The 17,443-nt window shown below is 32.9% G+C and overlaps 1 protein-coding gene across 2 annotated transcripts in view; it reads right to left on the bottom strand.

Moving 5' to 3' along the window:
- Positions 1 to 17,443, bottom strand: part of TLL1 (tolloid like 1) — a 292,559-nt gene that overhangs the window by 151,536 nt on the left and 123,580 nt on the right. For both annotated transcript variants that reach the window (XM_074229005.1, XM_074229006.1), the window contains exons 2-4: positions 6,514 to 6,624; positions 2,754 to 2,834; positions 52 to 204 (exon numbers count right to left, since the gene is read on the bottom strand). In XM_074229005.1, the coding sequence (XP_074085106.1) occupies positions 52 to 204; positions 2,754 to 2,834; positions 6,514 to 6,624 (345 nt within the window). The remainder of the gene's footprint in view (positions 1 to 51; positions 205 to 2,753; positions 2,835 to 6,513; positions 6,625 to 17,443) is intronic.

A 17,443-nucleotide genomic window follows, 5' to 3' on the forward strand; every position in this document is an offset into this window, starting at 1 on the left:
TTTATTCTTTTTTCTTTCTTTCATCAAAATACTCAAACAGAAAATTCTTACCAGTGAAATTGCCTCCTATAACGTATGGAATGACACCCCCAGGCCATATTCTTTCAGTTCTTGATGTAGCAGCCCTGGGAACCCGGTTTTTCTCGTTTGGTCCTGAGAATTTTACAGATGCTTTTCCTTTGGCTGTGTTGTTTTGTTCTAAGTCTGTATTGACATTTAAAATATTCTATGAAACAGAAGTATTTCATCAGGGATTCTTTTAGCCCCTTAAAGGACAAAGGTCTAAAAGTCTCAGTTCCATACTCTGATAAATATGTCTGAAGTTAAAATATACCCACAAAAAAAGACACTCAACTGAAGACATTATTATGAAACTACTTTCAAATGACTTTTAACAATCTAGCATCTTTAAAAGCAATATCAGGCATGCATTATTAATACAAAATAACAACACCACAATAATAATTTTAAAGTACGCTAAGTATTTTATAAGTATTATCTTATATTTTCCACACAGGTAGATGTTACTATTATCCCACTTTTACAGATAAGAAAACTGAAGCAGAAAGAGGTTAAGTGATTTACCCAGTCAGACCCTTCAGAAAGGGTCTGAAGCTGGATTTGTCTTCATATTTTCCTGACCTCAGGTCCAGCACTCTAATGTACCACTAGTTGCCTCACACTATTATTACACACTATTTCCATTGTGTCCTCTAAATTTCTAAAAATGGATTTAATTGGATTGGATTTAATCATTTAATTGCATGGATTTAATAATTAAGATACTGCTAATAAGTAAGCTAATTATTACTATTCAACAAAAATCAAATTGCTACATTCAAAACTGCTCATCTGAGGAGTACAGTTGGTGTCCATATTATCACCGTATCCCCAGAATCTAGAATGATGTCTAGCATAAAGTCACATTGAGGAAGTATTCAATAAATGCTTCTCAAACTTAATAGAATTGAAAATAGCAAAATCAACCATGGAGACTATCATATTAGAATAAAAGTTGTATTGTTTCCTGACATGGTCATTGATTTATAGAACATATAATTTAATGCTGAGCCATATACTTCAGAAACAAAACTGAAGAGACAATGTTTTTGCCATCTGAGTCGATGATCTGCATTAGAATTAGCCCAATGACCACATTCAGAAATACAGATTTGGGGGGGGGGGTGGAATGTAGAAATGTAGAAGCACATTTATCTTGAATATTACTCCAAAGGCCACATTCTTTGATTGAACAACATACTTCAGGCATTCCTTAGCTAACTCTTTCAATACCTGGAATACTCTTCCTTTTCACCTTTGACTCTTGGCCTCCTTAAAGTCCCAGTTAAAATCCCATCTTCTATACCATTTCCTTTTCATTTGAGTGCCTTCCCTCTCTTCATTTCTTCCCATTTATCTTGTCTACATAATTGCTTGCATATTGTTCTTCCCCACTAAAATATGAGCTCTTAAAAGCAGAGATTGTTTTTGTTGCTGCTGGAAAACTTTCATTGACTCATAGTGCTTAGCATGGAACTTAGTTATGTGAATATTTTGAAACTGGTCTGTTTCTAAGCAATTTTTCTGTTTTAACAAGTCTTACTTCTAAAGCTGTAGTTTAGAGGGACTTTCCTTTTTTATTTCCATTTTACCTATCTACCCTGATTTGTCAAAATAGAAATATATTTCTCTAGTACTTTGATGATTATACTGTACTTTATGGGCTTCCTTATCTCATTTAATCAACATAAAGTTTTAATATCAACAAACACATACTAAGCATCAAGTGTATTTATTATGTCTATGTCTTTAGGTTTGTTGTTGTAATAAATTAGACTAAAATTCTCAAAAGGCCATCGGTCTTTTGTGTTCTTATAATATTACCTAAATTCAGCACAGTATAATATATAAATAGAAGATAAATAAATGATGTATCAAGGTAATTTTTTAAAAAATTTAAATAAGATTGTTGGGAGTTTCTCTGGACTACTGTAGGCTCTCCATGTCTTGCTCTAATCCTCACTAGGACAAACCTGAAATGTAATCATGCCACAATTTAGAATCACATATTGCTTTAAATACTCAATTTGTAGTGCACTAAAAAGTACATTATTTGGCAATCCCTAAAAGATAGGTGGATATTTTATAACACAAATCATCTATTTCTTCCTGGAAATGCCAATGCTATTCAATATTAAAGTGGCATCATAATCAAGAAATTTAACTAGATCTATTTAGTCTTTCTACTTTGGAATACTTTTTGTACTTCTGCACACACTAAAATGATAAAAAGTATCTCAAATGATTAATCTATTATGATCTTTTAAATAGTGATTTATGGCCATTTTCTGTATCTGCTTTATAAGTGTGCCATAAGATATGACATCCCACTTTCAAAATTAATCATAATTTACATTTTCCTATTGGATACAATAATTAATAATGAAAACATATTAGGCTTATTAGGCACAATAAACTAATAATGATGAGTAGTAGCATAATGAACACAATACATTTTTAATGATGGAAGGAAGAAAATAAACTAAATCAAATTTTAGCTTCCCTAAATTTCAATATTTCTATGTCACAAGATCTGCCTGTTAATAGAAGCAAGTAAAATATCAACCTGGTACCTCCTCCTTTAAGAACATTGCATCATATAAATTAATTGTTTTAAGAAAAAAGATTTCTATATTTAAAATGCTGACTGTACACCATGAAAAGCAGCCTGATGCTTTATACATTCAAAATACCCGAGCCAAATCTTCTTATCCTGTCTATGAGCTGATAGAGAACCCCTCTTTTCTTTGACACACCATGGTCTCCCAGGCCACCTTAAAAATAAGACAGAGAGAAATATTCAAGTTAGATTCACTCTGCAACATAATTTTAGAAAAACTACAGATGTCTCAAAAGAAACCATTATGTCCTTTTAATGTAGCCTATAAAATTAGTATACTAGTAAATATGTATATATGTGGTCTATAAATATATATGTAATATATGTGGTGTGTATGTACATATGTGTTTATATGTATCTGAGTATGTGTATGTATATATATAGATATGTCTATATATTTAGAACCTTTAGAAGAAATTTAAAATGATACAGTAGTTAAAAATTCCAGAAAGCAGGTCAACAAGCCTGTTATTCACATAAGTTGTAATAATCACATCATCTCATCATTGAAACATTTTTCTTCACTGTGGCCTTGACATCTGGTGCTAATAAGTACTGACAGATGACATGCTCTACTGTCCTAAATGCAGAAAAATAGGATCTACATTTTCAAACTCTAAAGAAACAAATGTAATTCAAAATATTAAAAGGAGGGGGGATTGACTAGGTCATTTACTACATTTACTACAAAGTCTCAGAAGTTCCATTATTGAACTTTTTTTGAAATCTCTTAGATATTAAACTATCTAATTTGACTCTAAAGCATTCCTGTACAATTCTGATAATAAAGTAATTGGGGGAAATAAGCTAGATGGCTATAATTTCAAATGGAAATATAATTATGCTTTAAGATGCAGCCAAATGCATGATGATAGACTGTAGTCTATATACTTTTTGAACTGGAAAGAATTTAAGAGAATATCAAATTCAAGCTTTTTATCTTACTAATGATTAAACTGAAGTTTTTAAGACTGGCTGACTTAAAAATGTCAAGGATCCTAGTATATAATAGGCTGAGAATGTATCAGTTTGGAATCCAGATTCCCTGGATTCACACCTAATTGCTCCATCTTGACTTCTTTTTTAAAATTCTTACCCTACTTATTTTTAATCACTAAATACGTTTTTAAAATATAAATTTGACAGAGGAACATATTGAGCATAACTCTACTTCCACAAATGCACATTGTAAGCAATTGATCTATAATTTATATTTCTAGAGTCACTTAAGACTCATCAAGGATAACTTTGCTGTGTTCATTTTAGAGGAGCAAAAATGAGAAGGAACTTGAACCTTGGATTTCCTGATTAAAGTCCCTCACTCTAGCTCCTACACTTCATTATCTTACCTAACATGGGCACAATTTAGGATTGTAGATTGAGATCTAGAGTACACTTAGAATGAAAAGTTGAGTGACTTAGATCACTAGTGAATTAGATGATAAGTTCTTTGAGGGCAGAAATTTTTTTGCCTCTTTTTATAAACCCAGGTTTTTGCACACAGAAAGCACTTTAAAAAAAATTACTGACTAATTGACTTGCACAAGGTCACAAAGGTATTAAGTGATAGATTCAAAACTTGAACCTAAGTGGTATGATTCTTGACTCTGACTTCTTTTTTTCTTGTACCACAATAATCAAAATAAAAACACTTTTTAAATCACTATAGATCATGGAATAAGTATTATTAAGTATTATAGTAAATCTTGTAGTAAATACTGTCTGTGGGATATATAAGTCAGCTCTGGACAAAGCAGTTAAAGAACATGAGTTATAAAACAGAACAAAACAGGTATGCTGTCTTGTTGTTTGGGGTTTTTTTAATTTTTTCTTCAACATATTTCTGTCAGACTTTTTTTTTTTAATTGACTTTTGCCAATAAAAATACATTGCATGGTTAACTTGGAGGAGTGATAAAGTAGATCCTTATAAGGCAAGTAAGTGAGTGGGTTTGCTCATGAATAATTATGTAGTTAATTATTTGAATTATGTTTGTGCATAGTTGTAGCTCTAGAGAAAATTTTCTGACATTTTTAGTACTTCACATTTTAAAGAATTAGATAATACTTAAATATATTTATTCCCATGCAGAGTGGGGGGGGTTTATTTCTCAATATGCTATTCATTAGTGCCATACTATAAAATTACATCTGTAATAGATTAGGAAAATTGAAAATGAGCAGAAAAATAAACAGGATATTAACCAGTAAACAAGCAAAAAGATGGTCTAATATTTCATCAATGACAGTTGAATATCTTTTTAAAAAATATTAGAAATATGATCATAAATTTTAGTATAAATGTCAGAAATCTTTTAAAGTAATTATCATAACTGTGGAGTTCAACTTTCTAGTTGAAAATATTCAAAATTTGATATAGATAATAAAATTCATAAATTAAATTACTAATGCCCATTATTCCAGATAGATGCTAAACAGCAAAGAAAAATTTAGTAAATGACCTTTTGGCAACAGGGATGTACATTTTAGTAATCAAAAAATAGAGGAAAAAATTATCAGTAAAAGGAATAAATTCAGAAATTTTTATTTCATATTCTTTTAAATCTCTGAAATTCAAGTAGAGTGAAAACTATCTATAGAAGAGACAAATCTGTACATATTTTAATTTTAATGATTTAAACCTAAACAGACTAATTTTAATTTGTAATTTTCTACTTATTTTTCTAAAGGGAAGGTGCCCTTGTTTCTGAAATGATTTCTATCTCAAAGTCTATTTACAAATGAGATTAGAAAGAAAATGCAAATATATATAAAAATAAGAAAATGCACAAATTAACATTGGTCCCTGGATAGGACAAGAATACAAATACAAGTTTTAACTGTTCTCATAGTACATAACTGAAAACACAGTAACTCGTTAGTACTAGCAATTAAATTTAAAAAGTACTACCTGATGGAAAGTTCTACCATACTTTTGAAAGAAATCTTAATATTTTATTTTATGATTTTTTTCAATTTAATTACCTCTATTTTTCTTCAATATAGCTCTATTCCTTTCCCCACCACTTTCATTGTTTGCCACTACCTCTGAGTAGATATTGATATAATTTTGACGTTTATATTTCATTATATGTTTTAGAAACATCTATCCAAATTTACAAAAGTAGTGAGTTCACTCTTTTCTAAATTGAAAGTCAATGAAACAAAGAGAAAATTCATTTCAGATATAGAATTTCTCAAATCTAGAATAATTTTTGTTTAACAAGTTACTAATGAATAATTACAGAACAACAAAAGGAAGAGTTGGGGATATATTGGTAAAGAGAAAGCAAGGCAAGTCAAGGAAATTCAACACCTGATGCTAATTTAAAATAGATCTCCAATATAACTCATAATTTTTCCTAACCTTATATTCTATCTGCATCACTTACCAAAAATAAACAAAATTTGGAATGGAAATATATCAAAGTCAATTAAATCGTAGAGATCTGATATTTTAAAATCAATATCAAGTGATTTTAGCATTTTTAATCCAATTTCACTGAGTGATAACAAATTCTAACAGAAGCAATGTCTTTTTAAAAAAACAGAGAGTTCATCTGAAAATTTTATATATACTTTCTTTTTTTTCCCCATTAGCAAAAGTCAATATTACTGGACAGCATAATTTATACTTCCAAATTCATATCCAAAGTGAATGTCAAGTATAAAAGATAAACTTCACAATATGTTTATGTATCTTGAGTAAAAATAAAAAATAAATGTTTTTAAAATTAATGTTTCACAGGATAATTTTAAGCCATTTGATAGTAAATATTTTTTAAAAGAAAAGAAAATAATACACATGAAAAAGCATGTACTACAAAATCATACCTGTGATATGTCCAAGTTTTTCAAATGAGTTCTGTGTAAGGTCAATTGTCCTATCAATTGGAAAAATTCTTAAGTCTTCATCATCTAAGGCAATATCTCCCCAAAAGACAGCTTGAAATAAAAAAATACATACATATTTTCAATTAAAATGAATTTTAATTGTGAAAAATTAATTTACAAACCAAGATAATGAATGTAACAGCACTGTTTAAAAACATATAAGTTAAGGATAGCTTATGTTAACTTTAAATGTAATTAGTGGTCAAGAATAAATTAATGGAAACCATTCTAAAGCCAGAGACATTTAATAAGTGTTGTATGAATGTTAAACTGCTTTCCTTTTAATTGACTCTGGTGGCCATTGAATAATGGCAGATGTGAGGAGGAGATAAATATGATTCTCAAATCAATCTCTAACTGCCTACTCCCTGCTTGAAGTTTAGTATGAAATGAAAAGATCTTTGGGGTCTCTTGGTCCTCCCACTACCTAATAAGAGAAGGGACCTAACCTCAGGTGACACCATGTAATTAAATTTTCTAAATATGAGTAGGAAAAGACTGGGCATCAAGAAGACCTTGCCTATGTGGCTACTACAGGAGCATTGAACTAAGTGAGTTAGCACCTGGGTGTCTGGTTGACTTTTCTGTTTTCTGTTTCATTTCCAAGAAAATTAATAAACATTAGCATATAGGTTAATGACTTTAGATTTCTAGTCTTGGATGTCATCTTGTGAAATTCAGAAGTCTTAAGGTTCTTATACAATTAATGGAACTGACTGGTTTCAGACATCATTGACACATCAGTTTGTCCACAAACAAGTGAAAGGCTGAAAATTCACTGGTTTATGAGGAGTTGTTTAAATTGTATAAAGTCCAGGTGAAATGAAAAATGCCTAAACATAAATTAACAGACTGCTTTTATGACAACTTCCTATGAGACTGTAACAGTAGTTAGGAGTTGTTATAGAAAATAGTTTCAAATTGGTTTTCCTCAAATAATTCATGCTTGTGAGTATTCTGAGCTTAGTATTACGGCTATAAATAGGAAATAAGTATCTGTCTCGGATTTTTATTGTTCTTATTCTACAATGTGTACCTTTAAAATGCTTTCTTTTGGGGCAATCCTAGACATGCTCTTACACCAAAATTTTAAATAAAATTATTCTCATGATGTTAGGGTAAGTGTTACTTCACTTAACTGAAGCCTGGGAGTTAACAGGAGCCTACACTCCTTCTGTGGTTAGAGACCTGAACCCAAAGTGATTGAATGCCTAAGAACAAAGAGAGGACCTTTGGTAAAGAAAAACCTTTCAGTTTCTATGGGCATAGGGGTATTTACACAAGATTTATTTGCTGTTGCTCCTCTACATGATGGAAAATATTGAGGAAAGGGGGATGTTTTACTTTTATATTCCACCAGAGCCTGCACTTAGGACACTTAGTTCTTACTGAATAAATTAATTAGGAGTAAATTACATCAGTTGTAAAAGATACTCAATGCTAGAAGGAATACTTATTGAGGTCAAAGTAGAGATGAGTTGGGCTGAAAATAAGCTCTCATGGAACAGGGAAGACCATAAAGGAGGGAAGTTAGATATCAGGATAAAACCTTAGAGAACAGCCAATTTTACAGATGAGGAACAGCCAGACAACAGCCTATAGGAATAGTTCTTAGTGATTGGTACTAGAATGGGAGGTCCCATGAAAACCCCTTTCCCCTGCCCAAGTGACTAGATAAAAGTAGTAGCAGACATCTGAGAGCTGAGTGTAAACTGAATTTAACTGAGATTCTTACTGAAAATACAATTCTCATCATATCTATTTACATACACACATACACATATATATATATACCATTTGACTCATTTCATGCCATAATTTGTTCAGTTCAATTTAATAATAAAGGCCATAGACTTCAATCTCCTTTTTTTCCTTCTCTTCTCTCTTCATGGGGAAAACATGAGGGAAAATTAAGGTGAACTAAGATTTTGTAGGAATCATAGTAATATTAATAAGTAAAAGATTGATAATCAATCTTAGAACTTATAACAAGCATGTCAAAGTTGTATACGTTGATATTTATTTAGTTTCAATAACACATTGCTAAAAAATAATTAAGTTTGAAAGTATTGATCACTGGATTTTTCTAATGTAATCTACCTCTGGAAGAAGAAGAAGCAATAGCTAAGATCCAAGAGTACCTGGGCAACATTTACATGAACTCAACAGAAATAATTTTGTCAAAAATATAAAGCATTACTGAGCCATGTGGATCTTTAAATGGAAATATTGATGATAGCAATTCAGAACCAAGACATTGACACCAAAATTACTAAACTAATTATGCTTAAGCAAATCAGACTAGATAATACAAATTATACAAGAAAATGATTGAAACTGCACAACTTGTCACTTTTAGGATACAAAAATTTAGTATCTTAATTAGTAAGACAAGACAAGGGATAGAACTATATTTGAGATGCCCAAAACCCTTCATAAACTAACAGATATAACAAATCTCTGTATTAAGAATACAGTCTTCAAAGTATCCTTAACAATTTTAATACATATATCTTCATAACATGTATTGTCTACAATATAATCTATGATGGCCAGTAGATCAAATTAATCTAGTGTTTCTACAAGTCATTGTTCAATCTTGTCAGGCTCTCCACAACCCCATTTTGGGGTTTGCTTGGTAAAGATACTGGAGTGATTTGTAATTTCCTTTCTCCAGCTCATTTTAAAAAATAAGGGATGGCAAACAGTTAAGTGACTTTCTCAGGGTCACACAACTAGTCAGTTTATAAGAACATATTTGAAGTCAGGAAGACAAAAAAAATTAATACATGTCATCTTGTCAAATTTTGAGACCCTCCAAACTATATGTAATAAATAGTTTTCAAAATATAAAGAACTAGAAAATAAAAGCAAATTCATTTGGAACAATACATATATTCCCTATTGCCTGTCTGCTAATGGAGTTGACTTGAAAACAGTTTCACTATACCAAGGGATAAGCTTACGTCCAATAATTTTTATTCAACTATGAAATGCAAATTTTATCCATCTGGACAACAGCACAGTGCATATTTAATATAAAAGGAAAAATTGCATGATAGGGTTATGTCTTGAGACTGCTTCTATCTAAATGTCATTGAACATAAGGACATAATAATCATCAAAATAGTACATTTATTTAGCATTCACATTTAAATTTTAGAGCACATGACATATGGTGTTTCGTTTGTTAATCATAATTACTCTTTGTAACACAGACTATTGTCTCCATTTTACATGTATAGAAACTGAGGCTCTGTAAAACTAAATGACTTGTCCAAGGGCCAGAAAGATAGTAAAGGATAGGAGGATTTGAACAAAAGTCTTCCTGAATAATAGTCTTACATACTATCTACCATACATGTTGCTTTTCCAAATCTATAGCTATATATACAAGTCTATATTCTTATCTCTATGGTCTTTTTCAGATCTAAAACCATAATCCTAAGGTGATAACGGTCATCAATCACTGGTAGAGCAGTGAGATCAGATCCAAATCTCCTTACTCCATGGCCCATATTCTTTTTTTTTTTTAGTTTTTGCAAGGCAGTGGGGTCAAGTGGTTTGCCCAAGGCCACATAGCTAGGTAATTATTAAATGTCTGAGGCCGGATTTGAAATCAGGTACTCATGACTCCAGGGCCAGTACTCTATCCATTGCGCCACCTGGCCTCCCCATCATGGCTCATATTCTTTAGATCACCCTAAGCCTCACCTACATGCTACCTCACATGCCATGGCAAAAAAAAAAATTCATGTGCTAACCAGTCTCTTGACACAATCTCTCTCTCTCTCTCTCTCTCTCTCCCTCCCCCCTCAAAAATATGTGTGTGTATATCTGTGTATCTCTGCAAATATCCATATATGCATACATCCATATATGCATACATGTATATGCATGTATTCACACATGTATTTGTGTGTAGGTGTGTTCACATGTGACTGGGTTGCTTTTTTAATGATAACTAACACTGTTTTGGAAATTTAAAATTCAAACAACTAAGAAGTATTTTTTCGTATTTCTAGAAAATATATTCATTGTCCTCAATTTATTATTCAGTTGAACTAAGTAATTTAACCGTTTCTTTTGTCACCCTATAAATATAATCTTGAAGAACCCAATTGAAGCATATTACAAAAAAAGTATTCATTCATTATTACACCTTCTTTCAAAATAGGACCATTGTGAGGATGATCAGACAATTACACTGAAGGTATTCTTGAAAGACTCATGGAATAGAAGTTGGCTTTGCAAAGCACCAAACAGTATTAGGAAACAGTGCTTCTAAATGCAAAAAAAAAAAAAAATCACTTGGGAGAGGAGTACTACTCTGAATAATATCAACAAATGGATAAAATATCCCTGGTGTCATAAACCACTTTAATTTATACCTCTTAGCTCAAAATTAGTAAGTCTAGCACAAGTTCCATCTTGCCAGCTTTTCAGGAAAACAATTCCTTAAAACAAAATATCTGTGTGTAAATAAAAATTCATTTTTGTGTATTGTGTATTTGATATAATCATAGTTATATAACTTGTTTTCCAACATTAATGGGAAAACTAATTAAATATATTTGGCTTTGTCCTAATATATTATTAAAAATAAATTTACATGCCCTTAACACTTTATATATATATATTGACAGTAACTTAACACAGACATCAAACATTTGAGCCTACAAAAATAGTTTCACACAGAAATTGTTCATGGCAAAATGATATATAGCCAGCATTTACAAATCAAGAATTAGAATTTTTGCGATTTAGATACAAAAAAAGTTGACTTTCTGAAGATTATTTGAGCCTTTTGTAAACACATCTTCCCAACATTCTCAGTTTTCAGTATATCAAAACAAAAATGGGGGGGGATTAGTGTTCAATTAAACATCATCATTATGGCTTCCTGTCTAATCAATTTAATAATCTGTGATTAGATAGATATTATACTGAATGAAATATAAGAAATATATGGTAGATGATGGCTTAGGGGGAAATAACAAAATGTAATTAAAATACCCAACACTGCAAAATTTCAAGTGAAGATTTTCAACTTCAAGGAGGGAGTATGAGACAAGGAAAAGTCACAAAAATCAGCTTTTCTTGGTTTTAAGATGCTCTGGAAACCCAGAGCCAGCAGAACACAATTTCAACTATGCTAGAAAGAAATTGTTTTTTTTTCCCCTGAGGGCTAACTGTCTTTATTCTATTATCTTAACATTTTATTTTTGTTTCCATGTAAATATACATATCTCATTAAATGATTAGAAAAAACTTGTCATCTTAATAGAAGTAATAATACAATACATGGATAGAAGTAATATTTACTTAAGTCCCTGGACCTATCTCTAGAAAAACAAAACTAGGAGCTGATCTTTTTTTTTTTTGCCAATAGTCTTTCCAGGCGATTTCAAGGTTTCTAATAAGTTTCTCGACATTTAAAAAGACCAAAAACAAAAACAAACTTCACAAATAACTACTCCCACCACCCAGATACTTGAAATTCCTTTAACTGAGGAAAAAGTCTTTCATTCCATAATAAAAAGAGAAATCTGGGAAAGGTAAAGTAAAAGGAGCATTTAATGCCAAATAATGATATAATTTCCCTTTTTTGTATTCCAGGTTTTTCAAGAGATGCTGGGAGTGATCTGAAAGGAAAACTTATAGCTATTGCAAGCCAGGGAAGAGGACATATAAAAAGAATTCTATTACCCTGGATCAACCTACTAATCATCAAATATTTATTGAGTACCTATTACATGGTTCAAGGTACTAGTAACATATATATGTATATACATAAAATATATTTTATATTATATATAGATATTACATATCTATATATAATATCACTTCTCAAACAGCTTACATTCTAACAAGGGAAACATATATGCAAAATAAACATAAAGAAAATAACTATAAAGCCATAACCAATAACTATAAGCCATATCATACATTTGCCCGTGATCAGCATAACTAAAACCCAAAGGTAAGATGAGAAAAAATAGGAAATATTATAATATTAATAGGTAGAATTATATAATGCATTTAGGTTTGCGAAGTACAATAGATACTTATCTCCTATGGGCCTTAAAGTCCAATGAAGCAGATTCTATTATAATTCTCATTTTCTTTTTTTAAAATTTTTATTTATTTATTCTTATTTTTATACAAATGATTTTTATACATTACTAAAATATTCTTGTTTAAGAGTAAACATAATAACCCATCTCCCCAGAAAAACATAGACCCACATGAGCAATAAACGAAAGAGAAAAAAATTAAAATAATAATAATAATGGCAGCCAGGTGGCGCAATGGAGGCAGCACCAGCTCTGGAGCCAAGAACACTTGAGCCTAAATCTGGCCCCAGACACCCAACAATCACCCAGCTGTGTGACCCTGGGCACGCTACCCCAACCCCATTACCCTGCAAAAAACAAAAAAATCAAAACAAAATAAAATATAATAGTAGTAGTAGTAGTAGTAGTAGTAGTAGTAGTAGTAGTAGTAGTGGCAGCCAGATGGTGCAGCAGACAGAGCACCAGCCCTGGAGCCAAGAGCACCCGGGTCCAAACATGGCCCCAGACACCCAATAATCACCCAGCTGTGCGGCCCCAGGCAAGCCACCCAACACCATTTGCCCTGCAAATACCCCCTACAAATAATAATGATTAATAATAATAATAATAATAATAATAATAATAATAATAATAATAATAATAAAATGTGCTTCAGTCTGTGTTCCAACACCTCTAGCTCCGTTGCAGGTGGATCATATTCTTTAGGATAAGTCCATCACAAAAACTACTTCCATATTTTTCCACTGCTGCCATTGCTGATTGCAACTCCCTCCATTCTTACTTTCCCACTACCATATACTATATTCTCTCTCTCCTTCCACTCCATCCCTCTTCTCAAATGTGCTGTAGAGTAGCTGAGTGGTGTGGAAGACAGATCACCAGCCCTGGGGCCAAGAGGTCCCATGCCCACATACCAACCCTAAGGCCCAGCAACCACCCAGTCCAGTGGTCCTGGGCAGGCCATCTGACCCCAGCCCCTTACAAGAAGTAAAAAAGAAAATGTGTTATATCTGACCACTCTCCCCCACGGTCCACTCTCTCTTCCATCATCCCCACCCTTCCCCCGTCCCCCTTCTATTCTTCTTACTCTAGATGTCTATACCCCATTGACTATATATGCTGTTTCCTCTCAGAGCCACCTCTGATGAGAGGGAAGGTTCTCTCGTTCCCCCTTCCATATCATTGCAATAGCTCATTGTAATAAGAAATCTTATTATATGAAATATCTTAACCTATTCCACCTCTCCTTTCTATTACTCCCATTACATTTCCCTTTTAGCCATTGACTCCATTTTTACATATATTATATTTTTAAATTCAGCTTTCTCCTGTGCTTCATCTATAAAAGCTCCTTCTACCTGCTCTATTTAATGAGAGGTTTCATATGAGTATTATCAGTATCATTTTTCTATGCAGGAATACATGCAGTTCATCATCATTAATTCCCTCATATTTTAGCCTTCTCCTCCACTCTCTATGCTTCACCTGAGTCCTGTATTTGAAGATCAAATTTTCTGTTCAGCTCTGACCATTTCAACAGGAACATTTAAAATTTCCCTGGTTCACTGAAAGTCCATCTTTTTCCCTAGAAGAAGACAGTGAGTTTTGCTGGGTAGTTGATTCTCAGTTGCATTCCAAGCTCTTTTGCCTTCTGGAATATTATATTCCAAGCCCTACGAGCTTTTAATGTAGTGTCTGCTAAGTCCTGTGTGATCCTGACTGCAGCTCCATGATATTTGAATTGTGTCCTTCTGGCTGTTTGCAATATTTTGTCTTTGACATAGGAGTTCTGGAATTTGGCTATAATATTCCTGGGGGTTTTATTTGGACCTCTTTCTGGGGGAGATTGATGAATTCTCTCAATTTCTATTTTGCCCTCTGCTTGTAGGATATCAGGGTAATAAAAATGATGTCAAGGCTGTTTTCCTTATTATGACTTTCAGGTATCCCAATAATTTTTAAATAATCTTTCTGGAATCTGTTTTCCAGATCAGTTTTTTGCAATGAGATGTTTCATATTTTCTTCTAATTTTTCATTCTTTTGGTTTTGAAGTATTGTATCTTGATTTCTCATAAAGTCAGAAACTTCCCTCAGTCCCATTCTACATCTGAAGGATTCGTTTCCTCAGAGATCTTTCTTATCTCCTTTTCCATCTGGCCAACTCTGCTTTTTAAAGCATTCTTTTCCTCAATAACTTTTTGATCTGTTTTATCCATTTGACCTATGCTGGTTTTTAACGTGTTATTTTCTTCAGCATTATTTTGGATCTCCTTGACTAAGCTGATGACTTATTTTTCATATTTTTCCTGCATCTCTCTCTCATTTCTTTTCCCATTTTTTTTCTATCTCTCTCAGTGGATTTTCAAAATCTTTTTTGAGCTCTTGTCATAGCCTGAGCCCAATTTCCATTTTTCTTGGAGTCTTTAAATGCAGGAGCTTGTACTTGCTTATCTTCAGATTAAGTATTTTGATCCTTCTTAGGATCATAGACAATGTATTTCTCAATGGTGTTTCTCTTTTTTCTCTGTTTACTCATTTCCTCAGCCTGTGCCTGGTCTTGGGGTACTTCCTGAGCTTTTGAGTATTATTGGGACACCCTCCCACAAGGATTTCAGTGTGTGAATCTCTGTCTTCTCTCCTGGTCTGTGAATGACCATGAGTGCACCCTTCTGCCATGGGGCTGAGGTGGGCCCTGCTGTTCTATGGGGGGGGCCTAGACTGTGATCAGGATCTGAATGTGATCAGAGCCCCAGTGTCCTGTTCCAGGGACAGAGGACAGGCCTGGGAAGTCTCTCTTCATTACCCTACCTAGGCTGAGTACTCAAGGCTCAGTTGCCTGGGGGGTTACTGCTTACCAGCTCAGCCTGCTTCCAGTTCCTGGATCTGGGCTGCCATTGCCAAGCTGCTCGCTGAGTGCCCTGAGGGTTGGCTTCACATGCTCACTCTGGCAGAGGACCCCCTCCAATCTTCCAAGTTGTACCCGGTGCTCCCCGGGGTTCAAGTCAGGAAACTGACCCTGCTGCCATGAGCCATGGCTCCCAGCACTCTGGGGCTGCCTCCTGGAGGCTGAAGTTCCTTTGCGCTGGCTGGCCACCCCTCTAACCCCATGGAGCAGAGCCTTTCCACTATTTTCCAGGCTATCTTAGGCTGAAGAACTGCCTCACTGGATCCCTCTGTGGGTTCTGTCTCTTGGAAATTTAGTTCGAGTCCTTATTTTATAAGTTTTGAAATATTAGAGAGAGCACAAAAGAGGATCTTCTCTTGTCACCATCTTGGCTCTGCCCCCTATAATTCTCATTTTCAAAGATTAGGAAAAACTTAGATTAAAAAGAAATCAAATGACATGCCACAAATAGGTATGAAGCACCAACCATATGCAAAATGATAAGCTAGATACCAGGAATGCAAAAAATCAATAATAGACTGCAGCAAAGGAAATAGCTTTTTAATTTGGTCTTGGGAAAGCTTGCTACCATACTTCCACAAACCACCCAGGTCACTGCAGAGCCTGAATAACTGAACTACCATATATGTCATTCTGAGATTTACATAACCCATTGTGACATTATTAAGCTACAACAGTTGCTGAGAACTTGTGCTTTGGACACTTTTCATCCTACAAAGAGTAAAGGCCAACTCTTTGTTGATATTGGGGTTAGAGAGCAAGAATGATCTCATGTGAAGATCCATCCAGAGAACTGCTTTGGCTGCCCTGGACTAGGATAAAGGCAAATAAAGATTCCCTCAGACAAGAGTACCACCAAAGCAGAAAAAGTTCAAAAGTCAAATGTCTGCTTCTATGTGATTGACAACTACTAAGAAAACTTCCAAGGAAATGTAATAATTGGCAAAGTTCCTGGAATCTACCCTTTTTTAGAGATGGTACTATGTAGACTTACAGAAGGAAATAATTGGCTGGTGGTATTTCAGACAAGTACAGTAATATTTTTCCAAAACTACAGACATAAAACTTATTATTTACTTCAATGTCTGAAAAAATAATCTTCTAAAATAAAAAGTTTATTATGAAAATGTAAAAAATAAACTTATTCTAAAGAGTAACTTAGAAATGTTTAAAAACAGAATAGTATCAAATATATATTTTACATATGAAATATTACAATTATATCTTTAAGAGAACAAGTTAATTTATTCACAAATCTAACTACTTGAAGATACTACAAGTTATGTGTGCACATGCAAAGAAACATCAGCATAAAGATTTTTTAAATATGATTATGTAAAGATTTTTATACTTCTGTATTGGACTATATCTGTCAAAAAGTTATCTATTGAACTGAAGAATAAAAAGATATTTATTAAGTGATTGCTAACTGCTAAGTATACAAATAAATGTAAAACAGGGAAGCTAACTAATGCCAAACCAGGACTTGTCTCTATCATCAATTCAAAGTTACACTTAAATTACCTTTCAGCAATTAATAAAAGCATTATTTCACCTACTAAGACAGCTCAAAGTGATGAGCCTAAAGAATTTTACCTGCACAAGAAAGAGGAAAAGAGCAAACAAAACTAGATCCTGGTTAGGCAGCATTAAAAAAAAAAAATATATATATATATATATATATATATATATATATATATATATGAATAGTTGTGTTATATATGCATACATATATATATATATATATATATATATATATATATGTTAACTAGATGTATTGTGCATGTGAACATTTTCCACACAAAAAGAGCAGTTCTTCTAGAGGAGCATCACAAAACCTTTGGTGGAAAAAGATATGCCTTGTAATTATTTCCTTAATTAGTCCAT

The sequence above is a fragment of the Macrotis lagotis genome, chromosome 3 (assembly GCF_037893015.1).
Source record: "Macrotis lagotis isolate mMagLag1 chromosome 3, bilby.v1.9.chrom.fasta, whole genome shotgun sequence".
Taxonomy (NCBI): domain Eukaryota; kingdom Metazoa; phylum Chordata; class Mammalia; order Peramelemorphia; family Peramelidae; genus Macrotis; species Macrotis lagotis.